Source organism: Mus musculus, chromosome 14, assembly GCF_000001635.26.
Source record: "Mus musculus strain C57BL/6J chromosome 14, GRCm38.p6 C57BL/6J".
NCBI classification, from domain to species: Eukaryota; Metazoa; Chordata; class Mammalia; order Rodentia; family Muridae; genus Mus; species Mus musculus.
The window spans coordinates 38,391,773-38,418,945 of record NC_000080.6 but is presented as its reverse complement, the minus strand read 5'-3'; the positions used below and the strand labels follow the sequence as shown (position 1 = coordinate 38,418,945).

General features: G+C 38.5%; 1 protein-coding gene across 10 annotated transcripts in view; it reads left to right on the top strand.

The window, feature by feature from the left end:
• The window catches only part of Nrg3 (neuregulin 3), a 1,108,134-nt gene that overhangs the window by 1,054,290 nt on the left and 26,671 nt on the right, over positions 1 to 27,173 (top strand). For all 10 annotated transcript variants that reach the window (XM_006518687.4, XM_030247684.1, XM_011244987.3 and 7 more), the window contains exons 5-6: positions 11,730 to 11,832; positions 21,596 to 21,716. In XM_006518687.4, coding sequence (XP_006518750.1) covers positions 11,730 to 11,832; positions 21,596 to 21,716 — 224 coding nt within the window. The remainder of the gene's footprint in view (positions 1 to 11,729; positions 11,833 to 21,595; positions 21,717 to 27,173) is intronic.

The following is a 27,173-nucleotide window of genomic DNA, read 5'->3' as shown; positions in this document are numbered from 1 at the left end:
TATAATATATATATATATATATATATATATATGTGTGTGTGTGTGTGTGTGTGTCTGTGTGTCTGTGTGTGTGTAATTTATACATATTCTGAAAGCCCACCTTCCAGTGTTAAGTATAAACTCAGTGAGGGCTTCTGTCATTTGCCTTCAGGATCTCTTTTTACTTTAAATGAATTTTAATGAAATGAATGAATTGAATTCATTAGACAATTTAATTCCATTCATTTTTAGTCATCAAATTAAAACATTCTAGTCTCATTTCCTAAACATTCTGACCATTCTTTTTATTCTCTTGACTGAGTAAAATACGTTTTGCAGCTCCCTTTAAACTCCTAACATTTTAATATGTCCCTATCATTTGTTGATATTTAGGAACAAAATTCAGAAGGCCACATTTGTCCAAGGGTAATTAATGTTGAAATAAACCTATTTCAATTTTATCTTGTCACATTGAGGGCATGAAGTCATAAAGTCAGAGACCAACAGTCATGGAGAGCCTGACCTACACAGATTTTGGATTTGATGGATTGAAGCAAGTGTTGGAATTAGACAGTGGTGAATGCTTCTGCAGGCTCCATTCATAGTGTGGCTTCATTAGTAAATATTGTTGTGTTATGAAGATTTTGCTTTTGTATGTAGACTCTTAGCCGCATGGCCTCACCAAATGAGTATTTGGATAAGGAGCCCTGGTAGTATTGTTAGCTTGACTTTTAGAATAATAATCAAAGAAATCAAGTTTTCATTGTTAACTAGTGTCCACAGAGGGTCTCATTTGCATATGTTCAGAATACACTTGTCCAGATGGGGATACAATGGCTCCTGTATATGACTATATTGCTCTCTCTCTCTCTGTCTCTCTGTCTCTGTCTCTGTCTCTGTCTCTGTCTCTCTCTCTCTCTCTCTCTCTCTGTCTCTCTCTCTCTAGCAGAGGGTGGGGGCATGTCTATATTTGTGAGCATGTTCATGTGCAAGAACTTTTTTTTTTACAAGTTTTCTCATTTCCCCAGGATTACTTATTTGTGTTGTTTTCTTTTAATAGAACTATCACGCAAAGAGAGCACATTTATTGTGAGCAGAAACACATCCTTAAAACATTTACATCTAACAGCTTGGTACCATCTCTCTGAGCCTATTAACCTGTGTTTAAGTGTATACTCAACATCTCTATTTTGATATTCTATATATTTTCGAAACTGGTAAATTCTAAGCTAAATTTGTCTTTCCAGACTACTCTGAACATCCTCTGTGTTAGTATAGAGCATTGTCTTAGTATCCCTTAAGTATTTGACTAAAGATGTCTATTTGCTTTCTCCCATTGCTACTTGCTCCTGTGCCAACACCCATCACAGTTACCTGAGCTCATGATATGGCCTCCCATCTGGATTCTGTACTAACTTCACTCAATTCCCTCCAAGTTTTTTCTATATTATAAAGAAAATATGAAGTGAACCTTCCAGCATTCTTCTCAAATACTTCAGTCACTTCCTGTGACAATAATGACACATTCACTGAGTATCATGTCCCTCTTGCCTCAGTGCAGCTTTGCTTACTCTGGTTTATCTAAGGAACTTTGTATGAGTGGTTTCTTATAACTGAAAAATGCCTGCTATCCTATTACTTGTGTCTAAAACTGGCTTCTAAATGACATTTACATTTCACCCCTGCCATGTTGAGCTCTCTGAAACATAAGGTTCCTTATAATAAATACTCCTCTGCAGCATGACATACCCACCTAGAGCAAGCACCTCATATTCTCTTTAATGTTGGCTTAGTCCACAACAAATATGGTGGATTTCAAAGCCCACAATGAGGACTGATTTCTTCTTTCCCTTTCTTCCTTACCATCAAACATTATGTTTGCATAGTTGTGACACTACAGGGAAAAAAATCACATTTCTTACACAGTGGAGATATAGAAGAAATATGTAACTCAATACAGTCTGAATATTCCCTGTTTGGAGGAAAAGTAGAGAATGTTTTGTTCTGAAAGTCATATGAGCCGGGCATGGTGGCGCACGCCTTTAATCCCAGCACTCAGGAGGCAGAGGCAGGCGCATTTCTGAGTTCGAGGCCAGCCTGGTCTACAAAGTGAGCTCCAGGACAGCCAGGGCTATACAGAGAAACCCTGTCTTGAAAAAAAAACCAAAAAAAAAAAAAAAGCCATATGATAAGAGAAAACAACCCCTTCTGGTGCTGAAAGTTTCAATAGGACTCAGGCCATGTGAGAGTTAGAGTCACAATAGAAAGAAGGTCTTTACTGCACAACTTAAAGTCCCCATTGTCCTGAGGGCATTTAGAATATGGTCCCTTCTTTTAAAAATTGTTTTTATTTTGTGTATATGAGTGTTTCCTCTACATAGGTATGTGCACAGCATGCAGTATATTTAGAGGCCATAAGAGGGCATCAGATATCTTGGACCTGGAGTTAACAGAGAATTCGTAGATACCATGTGGATGCTGGGAACTAAACCCTCATCCTCTGGAAATGAAACCAATGTTCTTAGTTGGTGAAGCTCCCCTATTCCTTGAGATAGTGCTATTTCCCATTCTGAAAGAGCTTTATATATTTAAGTTTCACTTTACCCTATAAAATAGTTTAAAGGAAAAGTATGTTTTGGAAGCTTCTAGAGTTTTAGCACTACGCTAATTGTATGTAAAACAAAACTATGAATAATCCTATTTGAGTGGGGAAACCCTAAAGCTAAATAACATCCCACAATTATATTGATCAATGACAAAACTCAAAAAAATGAATGTGAACCTAATTATCCTTGGCTCTATACACCACTTTGTTGACTACAGGAGTCTAATTTACAATGACTTAAAATTATTAATGATACATTTAAAAATGCACATGGATGCTTCCCATTCTTGTTTATGAGATTGGATCTATTATGAAGCTAGCAAGTATGTTTTCTAAGATATATTTTACGGTGGACCACAGTTTTAGAAAAGTAATTAGAGTTTTTTTTTTAAATAGTGACAATGCATTAAATCCTTAGGAAAGTCTCTTTGACATAATTCCTACAATATACACAGGTAATACCACTACTCTCTGTTGGTTGAGATAAGGTCTGAGTCATGTAGTTGTGATGATCTATTAAGGTACCCAAAACCAACCTGAAATCTGAATTGCCTGGCTCCTAGGCCCTCCTTGCTGCCCATGAGTGTTGTCGAACTTTCTATCAATCAAAAGCACCAAATAGGATCATCACTAGGCACATCTGGGGATATCAATTTATTTTAAGCCTTTAGTTGTTGAATTTCACTATCAATTTAAGCAAAGAATTGGTTTTTTGAACTTCCTAGGCTACTTTTGACAAATATAAGTAGTAGGGAATGTGCATATATTGACATCACTCATGTTAGTGGGAACAACCTGATTTTTGCTATGTTTTGTTTTAATGGGTTTCATCATCCTTCATATTCAAACTTATTATTGGTAGTAGCAGGAATGGGCCAGTTGTCTTATCAAATTCATGCGTGTGGTGCTGTAGTCATTTTACTACAATCTAGCAAGATGTAATGCTGTGGATTTTTTTGCTCCTAATATCAGTTGGAAGACTTAATGAATCTACAAATATGGGTAGAAAAGATGACAAATTTTTACATGGCAAAATGCTCCCAACATATTTCTATGATATCTCTTTACTTTGAGCACCTTCAAATTTAAAATGTTCAACCCAACCTGTTAAACCATATAATAATCCTTCTCCATTTACTGGGAAAACAAAATAACCTAATTTTTTTTTCTTAGATGTACTTTACATTTTCCAATATTCTAGCATGAGCCAGAATTAAAATGTAAATGAAGCATAAGAAGGGCAGATGCTCGTGAAGCACTGGTTTGAAATACACATTCACAGGGCAAAGAACTTGGAGGTATGCAATCAAATTTAAAGATAATCTATGGCAGACAGTCTCAGGGGGAAAAAAAAAGAAATAAAACAGCTTTTTGCATGCAGATCTTGATACAGGTGCTGTGGGTTTGGTAATGCAGTTGGAAATTCTGGGATAGAAACATCTGAAAGCAGGGGATGATTTCACCTGCTCCTGGAATCATTTAAAGGCACTGGGGGAGCATCTTAGAAATTCCTGGTGTGAGAAAATTTGTATTCCTCAGCCAACCCACATGCTGCATCCTGACTATGCATTACCATCATCTCCAAGCACAGCCAGGTCCAAACACCAAACAAACTGAACTTCAAGTCTGCACTTGTGAGATACGCTGGGTCAAGTAGATTTAAAGCTTCTATCTGTTGGTAGATGATGCTGCAGTGATCTTTGATAGCAAGGGACAATTAATCTCATCGTGTTCTATGTGGAACTATATTTTGTGAAGAAGACTTTGGGAACACAGAGTAATAGTGAAGATGTCAGGTTCATGAGAAACAAATCCAACCCCTCATCCAGGGAATATCAACTGAAGAGTGGGTGGAGTCAGCGGTAGGCGCTCCTGATGGACAGAGACAATGCTCAGAGCTCAGAAAAATATATTTGTGATGATCAGAGGTTGTGGACTTAAGTGCTCTTTCAGATAAGAGCCAATGCAATCACATATAACTTAAATCAGACTATTTGTGTAAAACAGAAACGCACATTCATTTCTTCATATAGGCAGCTAAGAAGGTCTGTTGTAGGAGCTGGGGATACAGTGCAGAGCTAATGAACAAATGAAAATTCAGTATATTGAACCAGGGGGGCTTACAGCCACATTGCAACACTTCTGATATAGCTGTATTCAATTCAGAGCATCAAGAAAGAGATAATTAACAGGAAGAAAAGCATACCCCAGAGAGAAGAGAGGAAGGGAGGGGGAAGCAGGAGATGGAGAGAGTAGGGAAGAGAGAGAGCACCAAGCACGATAATTCTATAAACCAGATATTCTAGGGGGAAAAAGATGTCACATCAACACTTATATTCATATTCAAGGTTTGTGACATTACCTTTAGTCTAACAGGGGAGCCATACATGTTTAATAGTGATGACCATATGTTTGAATATAAATATAATGTCCATGTATATGTGTGACTCAAAAGAGTCTGGGTTTTATATGCAGAAAATTTTTGTCTCAATATATTTCCTATTTTAAATTGCCCCCCTCAACTTAATATTTTAGAACTATTACTGAGATGATATGAACCTTTTCCAAAGTATTTAATATAATATAACATAGCATGATTACCAATGACATTTTCATTGAAATTGAGATAACATCGAAATTAAGATAATTAATGTATCTACAACTTAAAGCTTCCTAATGTTGCTCTGTAATCCCTTACCCTTTCGTTCTCCATACAGTAAGTAGACATCCATTCCATGTATCTGGCAACAACTTCCAGCTTCCACATTTTTGTATGACTGGATGTAGACAGCATAGATCTTTGTCAGGTATCTTATTCTGAGTAATTATTCTGACACCCATCTAGTTTATTTATTACTTCCCTAATTTCTTCAGTGCTGAGTAATGTTACATTGTAGGGATATACACAATGTTTCCATTAACGTGTTTTTGGCTGTTTGGCCAATTTTTATTAAGGGTTACAAATAAAAGTGTTTCATGGACCTGCATAAAAAGTAAAACCACCTTTTCATTAAAGCTGGTTAAATGTCTAGGAAAGGAATGACTCCATCATAAAGTAGATATATTGTTACCTATGTGGAGTTGTTTTTAAACTGCTATGTCTATTAAAATTATGAGTATTCTAGAGAGCTCATTGATCTATACCTTGCCATAGCATACTAAGCACTGACTTTTAGCTATCTTATTAGCAACCCCAGATACCTTATCATAGTTTATTTGAAATCCTCTTATGTCTTGTGTATGCATAATCATTCCAAGTTCTCTTGAAAATTTATTCTCAGAATAGAATGTGGATACTTAATCATTCCAAGTTATCCTGAGAATCTATCCTCAGAATAGAATTTGCTCAAAATTGCCATCTCAAAATTGGTTGCTTATTAAGTCATGAGAGTGGCTAATATTTTATGTTTAGGTCTCATGTTGAGTGTTTATTTTCTGAGACTGTGTTTTCCTATTCATTTTTATAATAGCACTTGTCATATTTAGGGTTTCCATTTCTCTGAAGAGACACCATGACTAGGGCTCCTTTTTTTATTATTGGATATTTTCTTAGCTTACATTTCAAATGTTATACCCCTTCTTGGTCACCCCTCCTGGAAATCTACTATCCCATCCTCCCTACCCCTACTTCTATGAGAGTGTTCACCCACCCACCCACCCATTCCCACCTGCCTGCCCTCACATTCCCCTACAATGGGGCACTGAGCCTTCACAGGACCAAGATGCTCTTCTTGCATTGATGCCTGACAAGGCCATCATCTGTTACATATGTGGGTGGAGCTGTGGGACATTCCATGTGTACTCTCTGGTTGATGGTTTAGTCCCTGGGAGATCTGGGGGGGGGGGTGTCTGGTTGGCTGATATTGTTGTTCTTACTATAGGGTTGCAAATCCCTTCAGCTACTTCAGTCCTTTCTCTAACTCTTTCATTGGGGAACCAATGCTCAGGCCAACGGTTGGCTGTGAGCATCCACCTCTATATTTTTCAGGTTCTGGCAGAGCCTCTCAGGAGACAGCTATATCAGGCTCCTGTCAGCATGTACTTCTTGGAATCCACAACACTGTCTATATTTGGTGACTGTATATGGGATTGATTCCCAGGTGAGGCAGTCTCTGATCCATACTTTGTCTCCTTATTTTGTCCTGTGAGTATATTGTTCCTACTTCCAAGAAGGACAGAAACCTCCACACTTTGGTCTTCCTTTTTATTGAGCTTCATATGGTGTGTGAATTGTGTCTCGGATATTCCAATCTATTGGGCTAATATCCACTTATCAGTGAGTGCATACCATGTGTGTTCTCTTGTGATTGGGTTACCTCACTCAGGATGATATTTTCTAGTCCCATCCATTTGCCTAAGAATTTCATGAATTCATTGTTTTTAATAGCTGAGTAGTACTCCATGGTGTAAATGTACCACATTTTCTGTATCTATTTCTCTGTTGAAGAACTTCTGAGGGAAACATTTAAAAAAGAACTGGTAAGCTTCCCACACTACTGCTGGGCACCAGCAGGCCACATGGCTCCAGTGAGGTGATCTCAGCTCAATGGTAGAAACAAAACTCTTGATGATGAGCAGGCTTCTGGAGCTACTGCCTGCAACTCTGTCTGTGAGGCCAGGTTAGCCTTGCACTGGTGAGCAATGACCAACCTGTTTTTAATCTCATGGAGACTCAGAATCAGAACTTCAAAATCTCTCATTTCCATGCCAGCCCCATGCTTCAAAACCCCCAAGGCCTTTGTGTTGCACATCAGGCAAATCCACAATTTGCTGCTGTCCCTTTCTCTCTTGGCTCCCAGTCAAGTGAATGAAAAGAAAAACACCACACAAATTTAGCTCAGAACCAATGGTAACTCAATCTCTGGGTGCAACAACTAAAACCTAATCTTGTAACCCTTATTAAATCTGATTCCTCCAGTGGTAAATCTTGGAAGTCCCACCATGAGACCTGAAAACTCTAGCAGCTATATCTTGAGCTTATGGTATTCCCATTCCAAAAAGCCTCTAACTTGTTCCTCCTTCCTCTGTCCAACCTGGAAGTCCTGCCTACTCACTCAGTGATTGGCTCCTTCATTCATTTGATGATTGGTTCACAAGAAGACACCTGAGTCTGTGACTCATTCCTTTTCTACAACCCCTCCCAGGAGAACAGAATTAGCATCAAATACATTCAACATCAGGCCCATCCACAATAAAGGACATCTGGTTTCTTTCCAGCTACTGGCTATTATAAATAAGGCTGCTATGAACACAGTGGAGCATGTGTCCTTGTTACATGTTGGAGAATCTTTTGGGTATATTCCCACGAGTGGTATAGCTGGGTCCTCAGATAATAGTATGTCCAATTTTCTGAGAAACTGCCAGAGTGATTTCCAGAGTGGTTGTTGTACCAGTTTGCAATCCCACCAACAAAACACCAACAACAGAGGTGTGTTCCTCTTTCTCCACCATCTTGCCAGCATCTACTGTCACCTGAGTTTTTGATCTTAGTTATTCTGACTGGTGTGAGGTAGAGTCTTGGTTTGGCTTACAGGTTTAGGCCATTATCATCATGCTGAAAAGCATGGCAGCATGCAAGCAGGCATGGTGCTGGATAAGCAGCTGTGAATTTATATTTACATCCTCAGGCAGCCAGAAGGAGACTGAATTCTGCATTGGGCAGGGCTTGAGCATATATATGACCTCAAAGTCTACCCCCAATGGCATACTTCATCCAACAAGGTTGTGCCTCCTAAGAGTGCCACTCGTTATTACCTAACCATTCGAACACATGAATCTATGAGGCCAAATCTATTCTGCATCTGTGAAGAAGAAACATTGTAGTATGACTCAGTCTATAATCTTTATTTGTGAATATTTTAGTGTTTACATCTCTTATTCTTCAACTTTTTCAAATCTACAATATCATGATCTTTTCAAATGTTTTCTTCTACTTTCATAGTTTGAAATTTTTGTATTTATAGCTATTATTTTTATTTTTATATTTGCATCATTTAAAAGTTTATTTCTATGTAAAATGTGAAATTGTGGTCAATAGCTAATTTCTGGAACTTTGTGTCTCTAGCTGCATATGTAGCAGAAGATGGCCTAGTTGGCCATTATTGGGAAGAGAGGCCCCTTGGTCTAGCAAACTTTATATGCCCCAGTACAGGGGAACACCAAGACCAAGAAGTGGGAGTAGGTGGGTAGGGGAGCTGGGCTGGGGGAAGGCATAGGGGACTTTTGGGATAGAGTTTTAAATGTAAATGAAGAAAATATCTAATAAAAATGTGGGGAAAAAGAAACATATTTCTAGACTCTCTTATATGTTCCATTGTTTTTCTCTAGAATTAGGCATTCCTTTGACTGCTTTAGCTCTTCTTATGATAAAATCTCTGTTTTCTTGACTTTAGAAATAATGTTGTATGCACTCTTTATCTTCTATGTTTCCATCAAACATTTAAAATCAGCTTTTTAGTTTCTATGATAACAGCAAAATTTCTCTAAGGTGTTTAGTTTTTTCAGATACTATCTCATTGTGTAGCCCAGTCAGGCTTCAAAATTGAGTTATTCTTTTCTCAGCCTCATGAGTGCTAGGAATACAGAAGTGTGTTTCCAAACCAAGAAGTTTCTGTAATATTGCACCCTGCCACCCTGGAAAGCTGCATTGTCTAAGAATGTGTCTTCTTATCATAACATATATGTCTATGTTTCTGTCCTTTCAACACTTTCAGTCTGCCTTCAAACTTTTCAACAAGACCTGCATGCATTTTTTCAAACTTATCTGTATAAATATCATGTTTTTATGTTGTTATAATGTCTTCCTTTCAAATTCAACTCATTTGATTCTATTAAGGATACATTTAAGCAATGCAATTTTTTTCATACTTTGTGTACTACAAACATAACTTCAGCTACAAGCTCTCCTACCTCCTTTGTAAATTCCAATAGCTTTCCTACACAGATATCAACAATGTCTGAAAAGGTAAATTTTCATCCATTGCCCCTAATAGAATATGTTTGTTTCAGTGCCTAGTAGAAGTGATGCAAGCAGTCATTATTGGTCTCTTAAGGACAAAGATTTCAGGTCTTCATGATAGTACATAGTTTTCCATTACATGTGTATGTGTCCAGTAAGCTGATCTTTGTCAGTGTGAGGAATTCCCTTCCAGCCTGTCTATTTTAGTGTACTTACCCATATCTCTGAATAATCTATTCATTAGATTTTTCTTTATCCTGCTAAAATAGTCAATCATAGAGATATTTAGGGTTTACACTTGCATTTTCCATGAAAACTCCACCCACTTATATTGTACTAAGGTTTGGATATGTTACTATATATACTTCTTTGGCTTTTTATTAAGAAAATGCCATCTATATGATAATGAGTACTGCTTTGAGTTTTGTCCGAGTTTTGTATTGAAATGCTCCTGTCCTAATAGAGTAATTCAAGGAATCCTATTCCTCTAAGGTTCAGTGATGAGAGGACTCCAATAAAAGAGGAGAAAGTATAAACTAATGAGTTAGTCTTTGGTTAAAGTAAAGTATTTCTTCAATGAATACTTAATGAATAATTCCCTAACATGAAAATTACCTAAAATTTCATTGCAATCAACCTTATCTATTAGAAGATCCAAGTTGGACAATACAACCATTCTGCCAAATGCAGGTGATCCATGTACTGAGCATTCTTCTTCCATTCAGAAAGTGTTTGCTAGACCCAAAGCATCACTGAGAACGTTTAAAACCCAAAAGCTCTGTGCTCACTGAGATGTGCTGCTTAGTAACTCACCTGAAGCAAGTGAGGACGGCTTGTCCTCTAGAGGCTTTCAAGGTCACTGAGAGGCACACAGGAGTTGAAGAACCCCTACATAAATTAGTGAGGAGGTATGGAGGAATGCATGATGAAAAGATACAGAAGAAGGATGAAAATGAATAAGAACAAATATGCTGATCTTGGCTGTTACTTTGGAATGTTGTACTAGCTTTTCTACACAGGCTCTTCTTAGGACTTGTAAAATATCTGAGAGTCAGGGAAGTGTCAGTTATCAGATGTTTGAGGATTGTTGAAGTAGATGATTGCACCTGGGTGTTTGAACTACTGAGTAGATGATATTGTAAGGACTTGTTACCCATCTAAGAAACCTGGCTTTCTGCCTTCAGCACTTACAAAGTATCTTTCTCGTAGCATAATTGTCTAGGCATGCTATGAGATGCTTAAAGTGTTGTGAAGGTTGCCAGTTTCTTGAATTTGCATATGTTGTCAAATGGATGAATGTGATAATAAATGGAAACACTTAAAGAGAGTATTTGCAAGTGTGTCTCAATGATTGTAACTATGTCCTATGGTGCACATGCTGTTTAAAGAAAGAAATGAAAACAAAAAGAATGGAAATTTACAAAGAGAAAGTTCTAGGATCTTTGGAACCAACATCCTTGATAAGGTGCAATAACAGTTTTAACAAGCTTTTTAAAAAAATAAAAAATAAAAAATAAAAAATAAAAAAAGAAGTTGAGTGTAAAAGGTAGGGACGGAAACTGTTTCTCAATTGCTGTGTTTTATGGTGACAAAAGACAAGGTAACACATTGCTCTTGAGAATGGTGTCCACTGGGTCACCAACAAAGAGATGGCTACAGATGTGGCAAACATGATTTTATATAAATACTTCAGTATTAGAGTAATAGAAAGATAAATAATGACAGAACTCAAAACCAGAATGAGATAACACAGATATATGAGCATCACAGAATGTAAACTCCAAGTTTTTGTTGGCACCAGAATCTGAAGAGGGACATTTACCTTCTAGCTGAACAAATAGTGCCCTACTGTAGTTACTAAAACATATACTCATATATTTTTCAGAACTCCTAGAATTCACTTATAGTATTTACCAAGTTGTTACATGTATGAGAGTGAGAGAGTACTTATACATCTGAACAGATATTAAAAGGAGCAAATTAAAAGTAATAGTTATGGTACAGATTTCTACAAAGAAGCTGGGTCATAATATCTTCCTCATGTTTTTCTCTTATTCATGACAGGAATAACAACAACCAAAAATATTGGCTTTGAAAGACTCCTACCAGTTCAGAAGTAAAGAGATGGAGATTGCTGCCTCTGTGCCCCAGTAGCATCCATTCTAATCCTGTTTTTCAAATTCACAGAGAGTGAAGACGTTTATCAAAGGCAGGTGCTGTCAATTTCATGTATCATCTTTGGAATTGTCATCGTGGGCATGTTCTGTGCAGCATTCTACTTCAAAAGCAAGTAAGACCATTTCTCTGGTGACTAAAGGTTCATTCTTAAAGAAAGAGCTTTTTCTTTGTTTATTTCATTTCAGCTCCAAGCAGACAGATTCTTTGCACATGGGTCGAACAACAATCTGAACAGAATTAGAGCCTTCTATGGACTACAGTGCCTATATACAGGCATGGAGGGGGTCCTCAGATACACATTGTGGGGAAATCTCAGATACACACAGTGATTGTTTGCACAACTTAATCACCTGTCTGTATTAAATGCTCAGTGGCTGACACACTAAAGGACTAACTTCACAGTTGGAACTGGGTTGGGGTAAAGGTATCCTCTGCTGTGAACTTAAGTGCTATCTACTATTGTCAACAGAAAAATACTTTCCAGGAAAAAAAAAAACTACATAAAAGTCTCAGTTTACTTTCAAATAGTTTTTGCCTTGTATTCATAAAATTTAAGCCACATTATGGAAAGAATACACACACACACACACACACACAAGTGCATTGGTTCAGTTTGGGATACAGAACTTAAATATGCTGTGAATTACATTTGCCAAGAAACTATCTGCAGGTGAAGGAACTTACAATGATTCATAAAGTAGAATTAAATGTGTATTCTATATATGAAAATGTATTAATAATGCTAGACTTAAATAAAAGACCATCTTTAGAATTATTTATGGAAATGATGTCAGGTGGAATTAAAGTAGCAATTGGAAATCGAAGTGTTAGTCTTTTGAGTTCTTGAGTCTTGGAGACATTGGCTTCAGTGTCACACCTGTGACCTGCATGAAATCATAGACACCATGCAGTTTCTTTCCTTTGGACCCCTGCTTTTTTGTCCATTTTCTCTTCCAAAAATGGAGCACTTTTCAGATATAGTTTATAACACCTGTCTATAAGTCATATGCCAATTTTTAAAGGGAGCTACACTTATGACTTTAAAACATATTGGGGCATGACTACGGGATTAGTAACTATTATTTCAACAAATTTTCATAAATGCTTTTAAAATTTCAGAAAGACTATAATAATAGTACATAAGTTTCCCATGCATTCTAGACCTAGGGCCCCTGTTGTTAGAGTCTTGTATTAGCATCGTATTCTTGTCACAATAATGCCCAATAATTGTACTATTTCCTAATATCTGTAGTTTCAGCCTTCCTTAGTTTTTGACATAATGTATTTACTTCTTTTTCTCTCTCTGTTTCTCTGTCTCTGTCGCCTCATCCCCCCCCCCCCTCTCTTTTTTCCTTACTTGGGGCCCTTTTCCAGAGTGTCACATGTCATTTTCTGCCACATTTCTGTAACTATTGCTGTGGTTAGTAGCGATTTCCAAACACGTTAGAGGCACACTGGGCTTTTCAGTGATTTACTCTCAGCCCTTTTAACACCCCAAGTTGTGTTGTTAATGCATTAGTCAACTTCTGTTTCCCTAACAAAGAGGCTGCAATATTGAAATTTCAAACACTTATTTGGGTTTAATTTTGTTTATGTCCATCCAGGAATGATTCAATCTATTGTTTCTTTTGACAGGGTGTGGCAGCTTATCATGGTGAGTTGTAGAACAGGCTGTTTGTGTTTTGGTAGAATTTAAAGAAAATAGGAAGGGGGTGGTGTCTCATCATCCCTTCAAAGGGGTGTCTTCAATCACCTGAAGACCTTCTAATGGGACCACATATTAAGGTTTCCATCCATCTTCTGAGTCCCTACCTGGACTAAGCCAACACACAGGCCTTTAGAAGTCATTTACTAAATAATACAGGAACTTACTTTAAAATATTAAGTTGGGAAGGAGACAGAGTAGAAAATCACAAATATGGTGCTGTGGCTTCCATGTGTTCCAATTTACATCCATACTATAAACTACAGTACCAAATTGGCTAATATAGACTACCAGCTGAATGGCAAATCTACATAAATGAGTTGAGATTCCCTGCTCTGGTGGAGCTCCAATGAGGCCATGTGACGGTAATGCCTGGCATATTACACTAGCCCCAGATGTATTTGGATCTCCTAGTAGCCTTCAATTCATATTTCTAGGATATTTCCTTTCTGTTCTTTATTTTGCAAAATGTGAACTTAAAAATACTTTATAAACTTAGGAGGAGGGGTAAATGAGATGATGCTGTAAAGGATTTGATTGTTATTTTAAACTGAGACACCTCAGGGTGGCTTGAGTTGCTAATGCTCATGGCTTTCCACTCTGGACCTTGGGGTATGGATATCTACCAAATTAAAAGTAACACTGGAGCCCACAAATGGTAACCTCATCCAAGTTGGCATTAGAAGTCTGTGTTTTCAACATCTGTGTATGAGAAAGACTTTGAGTATTTATATTATATTTACAAAGCAATAAGTAAATTGCTATGAAGATGAAACTAATCACTTCTTCTTAGAGTAGAATTTGCAGTTGTAACACATTTAAGCAAAAGATTGATTATAGACATCTTACCAAGGGGGGGGGAATAAGAACAGAGTGTCTGACATCAGCACCATCAGGTCTCCCTGGTCAGCAAGGGAGCTTTGTGACCAACATCTATTGCTGAGGCATGTGTTGGAGTCAGTGTTTAATGGAAACACTGTTAAGTGCCAGATTCCTCATGCTTCTTAGAGAACCAAGATGATGTAGAAGAACACACCGAGAAACTGTCTACTACCTGCTGTAGTTGAGGAGCTATTGGCAATTCATGGCTGTTGGGGAAAAAAAGTCAGTTTTTTTTGTTTGTTTTTTTGTTTTTTTTTTTAAGAATGCTTATCTTCAAAGGCTACCTGTACTCCAGTCAATGATCCTAGCCCATGCACAAACAGGAAACACTAAGTTGACTTGGGTTTCAAAACAAGGAGCAAACTGAGATGCAAACGGAAAAATGGTAGGATATGAGAGATGAGGAATCTTTGGGAGTATGAGAGTATGGATATGGATTTGATCAAAACATATTTGCGAATATAATAATACATAATGCAAAGGTAAAGTGGGGAATAGAATAAATGATAAAATAAAAGAGCTATAAAATTACAATAATAAAAAAATCCAAAGGCCGTTCCAAATGGAATCATATTTCTCATCAGAGATCTGAAGTTCATTGTACTTATGTTCCTGAGTCTTATGTAACAACATCACATGCTAACTCTCTACTACCAAAATGAATGCCCATGATTATAATGCCTAGATCTATATGATTCTCTTATATATCCATGGATTCCTACTTCCCTTTCTCAAATATTAGAGATGAAAGAATGGGCTTACTCTTAATTTTCAAACAGAAAATATAGATTAAGTATCTTATTTTGAAGCCCCATTTCTAACATGATCTTAAGAGAATTCTCATTGCTCTGCAAATAAGTTCACTGGAGCATCCATTTGGTATACTAAGATATAACCTCTGGCTATAGAGAACTGGGACTTTGCCAAAAGCTTCATGCTCACAGTCATTTATATTATATTTTCTTAAACAACTCTGATATTGCTGCTTCAGTCTTTTTAAAATTTATTTCCTTTATATTCTGATTGCAGCTTCCCCTTCCTCCTCTCTTTCCAATCCTACCTTCCTTCTCCATATCTACCCTACCTCCCCTCTTCTTCAGAAAAGGGAAGGCCCCTCCACCATGGATATCAAGCATCCATGGCATATCAAGTTTCAGTAAGACTAGGCACATCTTCTATTGAGATCATACAAAGCAGCCCTGTTAGGTGAAAGTGTCCAAAAGACAGGCAACAGAGTCAGAGACAGGCCCTGCTTCTCCTTTAGGAGTCTCACATGGAGCCCCAGCTTCACAACTGCCACATATGAGCTGCTCAAGTCTTTTCTCTCTGTCTTGCTACACTTAGCACCACATGATCTCATCACATGGTATCTTGGCAACTGTTAAAGCTCTAGTTGGTGGCATAAACCTGTGGAAGCAGAGCCTAAAAATGAGGTGGACTAAAGTCTTCTGCAACAGTCAACTTTAATTTATATTTCAAAGGTGTTCTGGGGGTTAAGCAAGGTAGAATGAGCAGAGGTCACATAAGTTTAGGCTATGGACAGTCATGAGGACAACCAGTGCTTGAATGCATCATCTGGGTAGTAATAGCAGATGATGCATAATATGAAGTAAACCCATTTGTGTTTACTACATCTGGAGGGAACATGGGTGCACAGTTCAAGAACAAACCATGTTGTGGAGGAGCAGAGGTCACAAATCTGTGATGTTATTTTGTAGGAGTTTTCCAGCAAGATCTTAGAATTCTCCTCACATGACTTCTTTCATGGATTATGTTCTGACATGCAACCTCACATATAATGTTGCAGTATGGCTGAAACAAAAATGAAGGTAGGCAGCATGAGGTAGCAAAAATGAAGACATTTTTACAGTCAGAGAATGTTCTGGTGGGAATAACTGAATTTTCCAGCAATGCCAAAGAACAATAGGAAAGGATTTCTAATCATCCCCAATGAGCCCACATGGTCCAATTTACAGACTGCGTGATGATTCATTAAAGCCACTAGCTTTTACTTCCTTGGTTTCATTGGAAACTCGATTCTTAAAGGAGTTTCTCTTCGCTTTTAACCTACAGAAGGAAGAAGGATGAGGTTGCCTGTACTACTCCTCAGTGAACTAAAAATCAATCCTATGGCTCAACTCTAAAATTAGATTCATGGACAGTTGAGAATATGAGTATAGGTAGAATCAGGAATGAGTTATTGAAATTGGGAAAACAGTGGAAAACATGAAACATGGGAACTGGAATTGCCAGTAAACACACACACACACACACACACACTGTCGATAGCATACTGATGATTGTTCCTGTAGTTTGTGTAAAATATATATTCTGGGCTCATGTGGATGTTCTGATGCACAACTGTTAACTTCTGCATCAGTAGAGGTCTTTGTCTCCAAGTTGTCAGCATATAATACTAAAAAATGCTTTCAAGCAACCTGCTTTGAGATAGCACAGCTGCAATAATAGTAGATCAATGTGATACTCTGAAGATAGGACCAAAGGTCTATATTGGGTTCAGAACCAAGGCAGCTTCGAAATGCCTCATGGGGCTTGTTGCTACCTTTAGTGAACCCTCCAGTTTCTCCCAATCCACAATCCCCATTTCTTCACTTACAAAAGTGGTGAAATTACACACAACCAATATATTTCCTGAATACTATCCCCATGCCACAGTCTGCTTCCTCAGACACTCAGCCTGTGACATTAGACATGATAGATGCCAACTGGATTGTGCTACTACAGTTCTACTATGCACAACCCCTCTTAAGGCATTGGGCCAGAGATACCTATGACATGGTATCTCTACCATGCTAAGCCTGGGTCATGATCTTATCGAACTGGGAACATTCTAGGGTGCATGCCTAGACCTTGTATGTAGTGATTGTTTTCAGATGAGGGAATCTAACCGTCAGATGTTGGTCATTTTCTCTGTTCCCATTTGCTAAGGGGAGAAAGAAAGAAAGAAAAGTAGATAGATAGATAGATAGATAGATAGATAGATAGATAGATAGGTAGGTAGACAAAGAAACCAGAATATCCTTGTAATTGTGAAAGAAGAAAACCAGGAAAGAGTGGGATGGTAAAAAGCCAAAGCATATTCCAAATGAAAGCTCATTTATTCTGAAATATTACTGAGTCAGGACTTGCATGATAAAGGTATAATAGAGGAATTATAAAAACAGATTCAAGAAATACATTCAGATTTTTGTATGAGTAGTAATTCCATAAAAGCATACTTTTCTAGTATCCGAATTATGTGATTACAGAAAAGATAGTGTTCCTACTATCTTTATTCCAGAAATGTAACTGAGTATCTGTTTTGTGCTAAACCTTCTTATATTGCTTTGTGATGGTTTACTTGACTTCTCATCTCCCAATATCCACTTTGCTTCTCAAAAGAATTCCTTTCCCCTTTATGTGGATGCTCCGTGCTCCTTAAATGTTTATGAGATAAATTCATTTTTATCAACAGACTATAGATTTGTTGTTAGAAGTTGATAGAATATTTTAAGTGGATTAAAGCAGTTGAGAGAGTTAGACCTAAAAGTACCCCCCCCCAAATAATTGAAAAGATAAAAGAAATATTTAAGCAGACAGCCACTTCACACTGGGGTTTAAATTCAAAGATGCTCATTACCTCTGAATCCTTTAGAAAGTACCAGTGTTGTGTGAGAGAGGCAATTAGCACAATCTTTTATCTTTGGAGCAATGTTCTAATTCTTCTGTAGCCTCTTTCCACTGCACTGAGCATACTGGGTAACAAAAAGGAAAAGGGGGGAATATTTTGCTTGTAACTGCTTTGGTATCCATGGAAGAGGTAACTATGAGAATAATGAAATGGGCTGAGGGAAGAGCTAGGTCACATGTCAGCTTCTCCTATAACAAATACCATGCTCTGAGTGCTACCTGCCTGGGAAGCTTGTCCTATGACAGACTATTTATCAGTGGGTCTCTACAGGGCTGTGACCTGCAGAAGAAAACTTAAGAGAATGATTCTGCGGTAATATTTGAGTCTAGGGATGATAGATAATTGATGTGTGATACTCAGGAAAAATGAAACTATATAGACAGTTGTTTGGTCCACTATCTCAATTAGGTTTTTAATGCTGTGAAAAGATACCATGACCAAGGCATTTAACATCATTTAATTGTGGCAGGCTTACAGGTTCTGAAATTCAGTCCAGTATCATCAAGGAAGGAACATGGCAGCATTCAGGCAAGCATGGTGTAGGAGGAACTGAGAGGTCTACATCTTCATCTGCAGGCCTTCAAGAGAAGACTGGCCTCCAGGCAGCTAGGACTAGGGTATTAAAGCCCATGCCCAAAATGACACACCTATTCCAACAAGGCCATACCCCCTAATAGTGTTACTCCCTAGCCCAAACACAAACAAACCATCACATTCCACTTCCTGGTCCCCATAGACTTCTTCAAACATATGAATCTATCAAGTTATACCTAGACATACCATAATGCAAAATACATTTATTTAGTCCAACTTCCAAAGTCCCCGTAGTCTATAGCAGTTCAATAATGTTAAACTTCAAGGTCTCTTCTGAGGTTTATCCAACCTCTTAACTGTAATCCCCAAAACAAGACAGGAAACCAGATGGACAAACTCCAAATCTGCATCTCCATATCTGATGTCAAAGTGGTCTTCAGATCTCCAAGTTTGTTTTCATCTTTGTTGACTGCAACAAACTTCTTTATCCTGGGCTGGTTCCACTCCCTGTTAGCAGCTCTCCTCATCAGATTGCCCATGGTTTTGGCATCTCGGAATATCTTCAGATCTCCAAGACAACTTCAGTGTTACAGTTTTTCATTCCAATGTCTGGAATCTACACATGATCTTCTTGCCTCCTCCAAAGGGCTGGCATCACTTCTCTAGCTCTGTCCTCTATAACACTCTAAGCTTAGATCCATTCCACTGCTGCTACTGTTCTTGGTGATCATCCCTTGGTACTGGCATCTACACTACACTGGAGTCTTACGCTGCAACTAGACTTCACCAATAGCCTCTCATAACCTCTCTTCATGGTACCAACCCTCAAATCCTTTGCATGATGCCTTCAGTCTAGGGTCCTAGGCTGTCAACTGCAACTAAGGCTGCACCTTCACCAATGACCTTCCAGGGCCTCTCACATGCTTCTCTTCATGACCCCTCACACCTTCAAAACCAGTACCACCTGGGAAACTCATACACATTACCAAGTACAGCTGCAGCACAAGATACTGAACACAGTTTCTTTGTATTCTCAGAAAACACTTCCCAGAAGATTTCGCATCAATGATGCTAGTTTCTTTTTAATCAAGACGAATTTCTTAGCTCCAGCTAACTAGCATTAATTGTCCCAATAGTCTCCTTCTCCTCTTGACTATAAAGGCAGAGCCACATGTTCAAAGCTGCTGAGTTTTGCTGCTTCTTAGGGCTGGAACTTGGCTGCCTTGTTATGGTACATTATCGTCAGCTTTCTGTTTTCCAACTCCTTCACTGCCTAAGCTTAGCTGTCCTGGAACATGCTCTGTAGACTGACTTTGAACTCATGTCTGTATCCTAAATACTGGGATTAAAGTTGTGTACCACTACCCCTAGATCTAAAAGTTGCTTTGTCTCAGGGTGACCTTGAATTCATCTGCTTGCCTCAGTCTAGTGGAAGTAAAGTCATATACTACCACACCTGGTCCTAAACTTTCCTGGGTGCAATCTTACCCAAAGGTCACCATTCCCATAATTCCATTTAATATCCTTAAACATAAGGTTCTTCCCCATTTCACTTCCTGGTGCTTCTTTAACACTTGAACCATATATTTTATATTTTTCCTTTCTAAGCTGGCTATGCTTGTTCAAAATGCTCTTCATGAGACATAACCAGAGAATAAAGTTTCTTCTGGGCTTTTTTAGATTTCTTTTGTCAATGCAATTAACATAAATCTCTTTATCTTAACCCCAGGAAGACCCTTCAGACCAGGACAGAACATATCCACATTCTTCACCAAAATACCAGAAAAACAGTCTCTAGGCTACATATTGAAATTCTTCTCTAATGAACCCTCTTGGACCAGCTTATCAATCTTAGCAACAAAGTCTTTCCTATTCTTACTAGGATAGCCCATTATGCCCCACTTGAAGCATTCTACTGCTTTCCAAATCCAATGTTCCCCAATCCACATTCTTTCAGACAGAAGCATAGTCAGTCCTATCACAACAATACCCCAGTCCAATGGTATCAATTCCTGTCTTAGGTTTTTACTGATGTGAACAAATACCATGACCATGGCAACTCTTATAAGGATAACATTTAATTGTGGCTGGCTTCCAGGTTCAGAAATTCAGTCTAGTATCATCAAGGTGGGAGCATGGCAGCATCCAGGCAGTCATGGTGTAGGAGGTACTGAGAGGTCTACATCTTCATCTGCAGGCCTTTCAGAGAAGACTGGCTTCCAGGAAGCTAGGACTAGGGTATTAAAGCCTATGCACACAGTGACACACCTATTCCAACAAGGCCACACCTCCTAATAGTGCCACTCGCTGGCCCAAGCATATATCACCCATCACATCCATCTTTTTCATATAGGTATTGAATGGTATAAACAATAATCAATATATGCAGATACTTTCCACAGAAGTTCAAAATCCTAGAGCAATTTCAACTTTTCCTTTAGAAGTTCAAGAACCTCATATGACTGGTCGGACAGTTCTGAGTGATGGTTCTGAGTAGAGTATGAAGCAAGACTGAGTGGACTGAAACCCTCATTTTCTAAATATCCTTTATAAATGGTTTCATTGCTTTGTGCCTGGATATTCTCCTCTATTTAGTGGGTATAGATTCCCTCATTACAAGGGTTTATTGTGGAAATAAATAAAACAATGAGTGTATTGAACTTTAAAACAATGTGTTGTAAGTTACTGTGTAGGCATTAGCCCATTAAAGGTTAACTCTGTTAAAGAATGGATATACAGTTCAGTGGTAGAGGATGTAACTAGCATGCATGAGATTCTAGATTTGGCCTTCAGCAGGATACTATAAAAGAAAAAGTTAACTTCTTTATTGTTTAGACTCTTGGTACCACCACCACTAACATCAACAAGCTCTTCCAACATTAATATAGGTGTAAGTTGCATACATTGGAACTATATAAATATTAGCATATTGAAAATATACTAGCCAAGACCTAGCTTCAAACTTTTAACTGTAGAATCAAATATGGATATTTTTAAAAGGTCTTCAAAATATAAATTATAATATAGCTATGCAAATATTTATCCACATATTCATATCTGCAGGAAACAAGCTAAACAAATTCAGGAGCACCTGAAAGAGTCACAGAATGGGAAGAACTACAGCCTCAAGGCATCCAGCACAAAGTCTGAGAGCTTGATGAAGAGCCATGTCCATCTACAAAATGTAAGCTGCATGTCTACACATTCCTTTTGCTGCTTAGAAGTTTTGGTTATAGAGTGTGTCTTAGTTAAGGTTCCATTGCTGTGAAGAGACACTATGACCATGGCAACTACTAAAAAAGAAAGGATGTAATAGGGACTAGCTTACAGTGTCAGAGGTTTAGTTCATTATTGCCATGGCAGGAGTCATGGCATTGTGCAGGCAGACATGGTGCTAAGAGTTTTACATCCAGATTGGCAGACACCAGGAAGTGGACACCATGCTGGCCATTACTTGAACATCTGAGACCTCAAAGCCCACCCACAGTAGTGTGCTTCCTCCAACAACACCTCAACTACTCCAACAAGACCACACCTTCTAATAGTGTCACTATTAGGCCACTCCTTATGGTCTTATAGGGGGCCATTTTTATTCAAGCCACCACAAAGGGAATATGTAATCTGTAAGCAGTGTTGTATAATTTGTTTGGCACTGTAACAATTTTTACTTAAATTGTCTTCCAGTTCTGTGAGTGTGTGTGTGTGTGTGTGTGTGGTGTGTCAATAACTGGTCGCTGACAGGCACAAGAGTTTGGTTGTACTATAAGCTACTCTTGGTCTTTACTTTGTGTCAGATCTATAGCACAGATACAATGTCATACTTCTGGGGTCTGATTCATATCCCAATCATATTATAAAAAGGAAGAAAAGTTGGTGGTTAGGGTTAATAAGAAATGTCACAGAGTAGTGTCTGCTAATAGCAGGATTGATGCTGTATGGGGATCATAAATCTGGAAGGCAAACACACTCTGCCTGTTTGATTCTTTGGGACGTACTTTTAGCAGTTTGTGAGTTACATTGCCAAATAGTGAATTAGAGAAAATGGGACGCTATCTAACACATGTGGAGATATGCCTCGTAGGGTTAATTCTCTGCCCCCATGTGAGATTATGCTTCCAGATTCTGAGACATAAAATGAAAGAACAAAGGCCATGGTAGAAGCCGGGTGTTTGAAGATAATAGGCAATCACCCAGGACACATGCATGCCCTTCCAAATGCCTAAATTGCTGAGAATTTGCACATCATTTGTGATTCTAAGAAATCATTACCCAAAAGTTGCCATTATGATGAGTGTAGCAGATGTACTTAGCTGATTTAATGTGAAATTCATAAATATGAATTGCTTCCCAACAAAGTTTCCTTAAACTTTTATTCATGGCAAGGTGTAGGATTGTTCTTTTCAGAAACAGGGAGAATGCCTTTGCTAATGATTTCTGATGAGCACAAGCCCAGCACCTTCAACAACCACCATGATGAGGGGTTCAGTTCCTTAGCAACTGGCCCCATGAAAGATAAACAAAGCTGGACACCTGTGGAAGCAGAAGGCATAGGTTGTAATCAGTAACATAGCATTGAATGTGAAAACAGGTCCAGCATAACTGTTCTTCACTTAAATTGGTTAAACAGTGACCAGGCCCGAGGGAGGATGACAAAAAAGACAGGGCTGAACAAGGGCTTAATCAGAGGCAAATAAGTAAGAGTGCAAGGGGTTGAACAGTGTAAAATCCATAAGGCAGCTGTGTCTGTTAGCTGACCAATATTGGGGTCAGAAATCTACCTTCCCTCAGGGCTGGAAGAGAGAGCCTCTACCTTTCTGGATGATTACATTTCAAAAAATGGCCTCTTGGTCCTCAAAAGAAACATGCTAATATAGGAGATCCATATTTATGATCATGAGCCTTTTTCAGAAAATACTTTTGGAAAGGAACCAAAGGACCTGCATTCAGGTATAGTAGGAACAACCCTGAAAGGCCTTTCAGGGTTCTTGAGTTCTATTTTGATTCCAGGCAGGCATAAGAAGGAAGAGTCATCAGAGGAAAGCAGAACTGACCTACTGGACTAAGTTAGTATTTGTTCAACTCTTCTATGGTGGAGTCAACATGTAGATAAAAGCATCCATGGTATGAGGCTACAGTTTCTACAGGCTATAATTAATGGAAAGAGGTTAGGTCTATAAGATTACTGCTTTCTATATGATTGCCACATGAACATTTGAGGTAACTGAATAATTGTCCACAAGGTGAGATGACTACAGTTTCTCCATCCATCCACTGTAGTAGGTACTTGGTTTTTTTTTTTTCTCTATTATTATTATCAATGATATTCAAAGGAAAAATTAACTCATCTTCTCTCCCTTTTCTTCTGACTAAAATGTGCTTCAAATTACAAAGAGAGAAATGAGTTGTCTATAGGGTTCCCAGAATTTGGAAGACCTTTGGCACATGTGATTTAAGAGTCTCTTTCTCTCCCCTGCTTCTTCCCCTTTCTTCTGTAGCCTTCTGGAGTTAGAACATTTTTTTTCCTTTCTCTTGGTTCAAATACTTTAATTTATTTTCTGGATATTTCCTGTTTTAAAAATTATTTATTTACATTCTAGCTGTTGCCTCCCCAACTCAGTCGTCCTCCCAGTTCCTCATCCCATTCCTCCTCCCACTGCCTCCAAAAGGAAGCTTTCCCCCATCAGGCCTCCTGCTTCCCTGGAGCCTTAAACCTCTTGAGGATTAAGCGCATCTTCTCCCATTGAGGCCAGATCAAACAGACCTCTGCTACATATGTGCTAGGCTTCAGACCAGCCTGTGTGTGCTCCTGGTTCGTGGCTCAATCTCTGGGAGCTCCCTGGTGTCTGGGTTAGTTGAGACTTTTGGTCTTCCTATGGGTTTGCTCTCACTTTCAGCTTCTTCAATCCTTCCACTAATTCAGCCATAGGGGTCCCTCACTTCAGTACAATGGTTGGGTATAATTATCTGCTTCTGTCTTAGTCAGGTGCTGGTAGGGGCTCCCAGAGGACAATCATGCCAGGCTATCATCTGTAAGTATATCATAGCACAGTAGTGTTAGGCCTCAGTGTGTTCCCCCATCTTCCCATTAAATGAATCCCTAAAAACTAGGGCATCATAAATTTTTTGCAAGTAAATGGATGGAACTAGGAAACATCATGCTGAGTGACATAACACAGATCCAAAAGGATATGCATGGTATATACTCACTGATAAGTGAATATTAGCCAAAAAGTACAGGTGACCTAGGATACAACCTACAGACTGTAAGACGTATAACAAGCAGATATGCCCAAGTGAGGAGGCTTCAATTCCACTTAGAAGGGTTATGGAATAATCACAGGAGACAGAGGGAGGGAGGGTTCTGGATGGGAGATGGAAAGGGGAGAGGAAACGGGGAACAGGATCAGGTATGGGGAGGAGGTGACAGGATAAAAGCTCAGAGGGCCAAGAGAATGAATGGAAGTAAGCAGCCTCTGGGAGTGGGAAGTGAGAGGGGACCCTCTAGAAAGTACCAGAAACCAAGGAGGTGAGATACTCTCAAGATTCATTGGTGACCTTAGCCAAAATGCCTAACATTGGGGAAAAGGAACTCGAAGAGTCTACCTCCAGCAGATAGACAGTGCCTCAAATAAAGGGACAGGGTGACTAACCCACAGTCAAAATTTCTGACCCAGTATTGTCCCTGCTTGTTAGGACACTTTTTTATGTTGGCTCAGGGCAACAAGAGTCTCTAGTGTACCATTTACTCTGTGTTTGAGGCATGTTCTTGTATTAATATCATTGTGGCACAGGAAAAGAACATGAATTGAAAATGTTTGTCTCACTACTATGTTCTTTAAAGAGGAGATAGATAAATAAGAGGAAAAAGGTTGATTTAAAATTGTATCATAAATCTAAAGCATGAAGTAAATTTTTGCCATTTAAATACATATATACATACATATGTATGTATATACCTGATATTTCACTACTTATATCATATATATTATATATGTGTATATCCTTCTGCCAAGAACTATGAGCAAATACCAATGTCAAGAATACATTGTTAAATATAAGGGTGTGATGCAAGCAGTCTGTAAAGAATTTATACATAATTGCTCTGGAGGGGAAAAAATGTATATTAGGAGAAAGGGCCTTCAGACTATTATAGACCTTTGAGGTAAGAGAGAATTAGGAAGATACAACATATTTAAAAAACATTAAACCAAACTTGTATGTAAAGAGATGCTCAGCAACCCAGAGAGGAGTGTCATTAAGATGTGTAGATTAGACAGAAAGGCAAAGAAAGAAATTGTTGTTTAGAGTAAGAAATGTGTCAGGCTATTTATTAACTTAACTCCATGTACAGTGTGGCAGGGCTCTGAAGAGTGACTCTTTAGTTCTACCACACCAAAAGTGGTACCCTGTGCTCATTTTCAAAGACTTCTAAGAGAGGAGGGAGATCCCATATCCCAAGCAATAGGCTTAATATCTAAGCTGTATTGTATGACTGTAGCCAGGTAGCCTCTGTTTCCGGGTTAAATGGGGGAATTTCCCTCAATGTAGGAATCCTGAAAACTGTAAGAATGCACACAGCAGGTAACCTCCCATCTTTTTGTAGCAAAACCTTCACACGGGGAGCGATTGGGAGGACTGGGTGCGTGCACTGACTTGTAAGCAGTGGCATGTCTGTGATGTCATCTGCAGAAGAGTGATGTAGGTTTGGAGCTTGGGAAATTCACTTCCATGAGCAAACTGATAAAACATCTCAAAGGCAAAGGGCTCTTAGAAGAAGGTCATTTGTCTCTCTTCCTTATAAAACAAGTCTGGAAACATTTTGATTATGAAGACTTAAAGGAAGAATGGTGCTGGAGTGCAGACTCCCAGGCACAGAACAGGAGACTGAAAATATTTCTATGCAAGCACCTCCCATAACAAAAATTCTCCTTCCTCAAATGTGGGGGGTGCTACAGACAGCCAGATTATATTTTCTGGTTGAAAATGCAACCACTTGAGAACTGAACCTACATCCAGTTCCATTATCAACTTTTTCCTGTGAACATTTGGACATTGATCTTCATCCCCCAAATAGTAATAGGGTACCTCTGTCAATCATATCCTACTTGATTATCATATTGGACAAATCTTTGCATTATCTTGAAACTCAGGTTAACTACTCTAAAATTCTTTGCAAATTGCAATGCTTAACAAGTGAATCATCTGTGTCCAGTCTCCCTTCAGTTCTTTAAAAATTCATGAGAAAGAGTTAATTCTACAGTCATTTAACAGAAGGTGAAACAGTCATGTGAAGTCACATGACATTCTGGACACACTTGGCTCTGGCTATATATGAGAGTAGATTATCCACAGTGTGTTAGAGACAGCCATCATTTACCTCCAATTGTAAGTAAACTATTTGTGATTTAAAGATAAACTCATCTCATTTATTTTATCCTGGATGAGAAGAAGCTGAGGACAGAGTTATGACCCCCAGAGCCATCAAGACAATAATGTGAAACCTTTCAATGTAGTTCAGGGATCAGATAGAAAAGTCATTAAAAGGGAGTAGATCTGTTCTCACATAAGACCAAGAAAGCATACTCATAACCAGAAAGAAAGGTAAGAAAATTATGTAGCCACCTTTAAGACAGGTTTATAG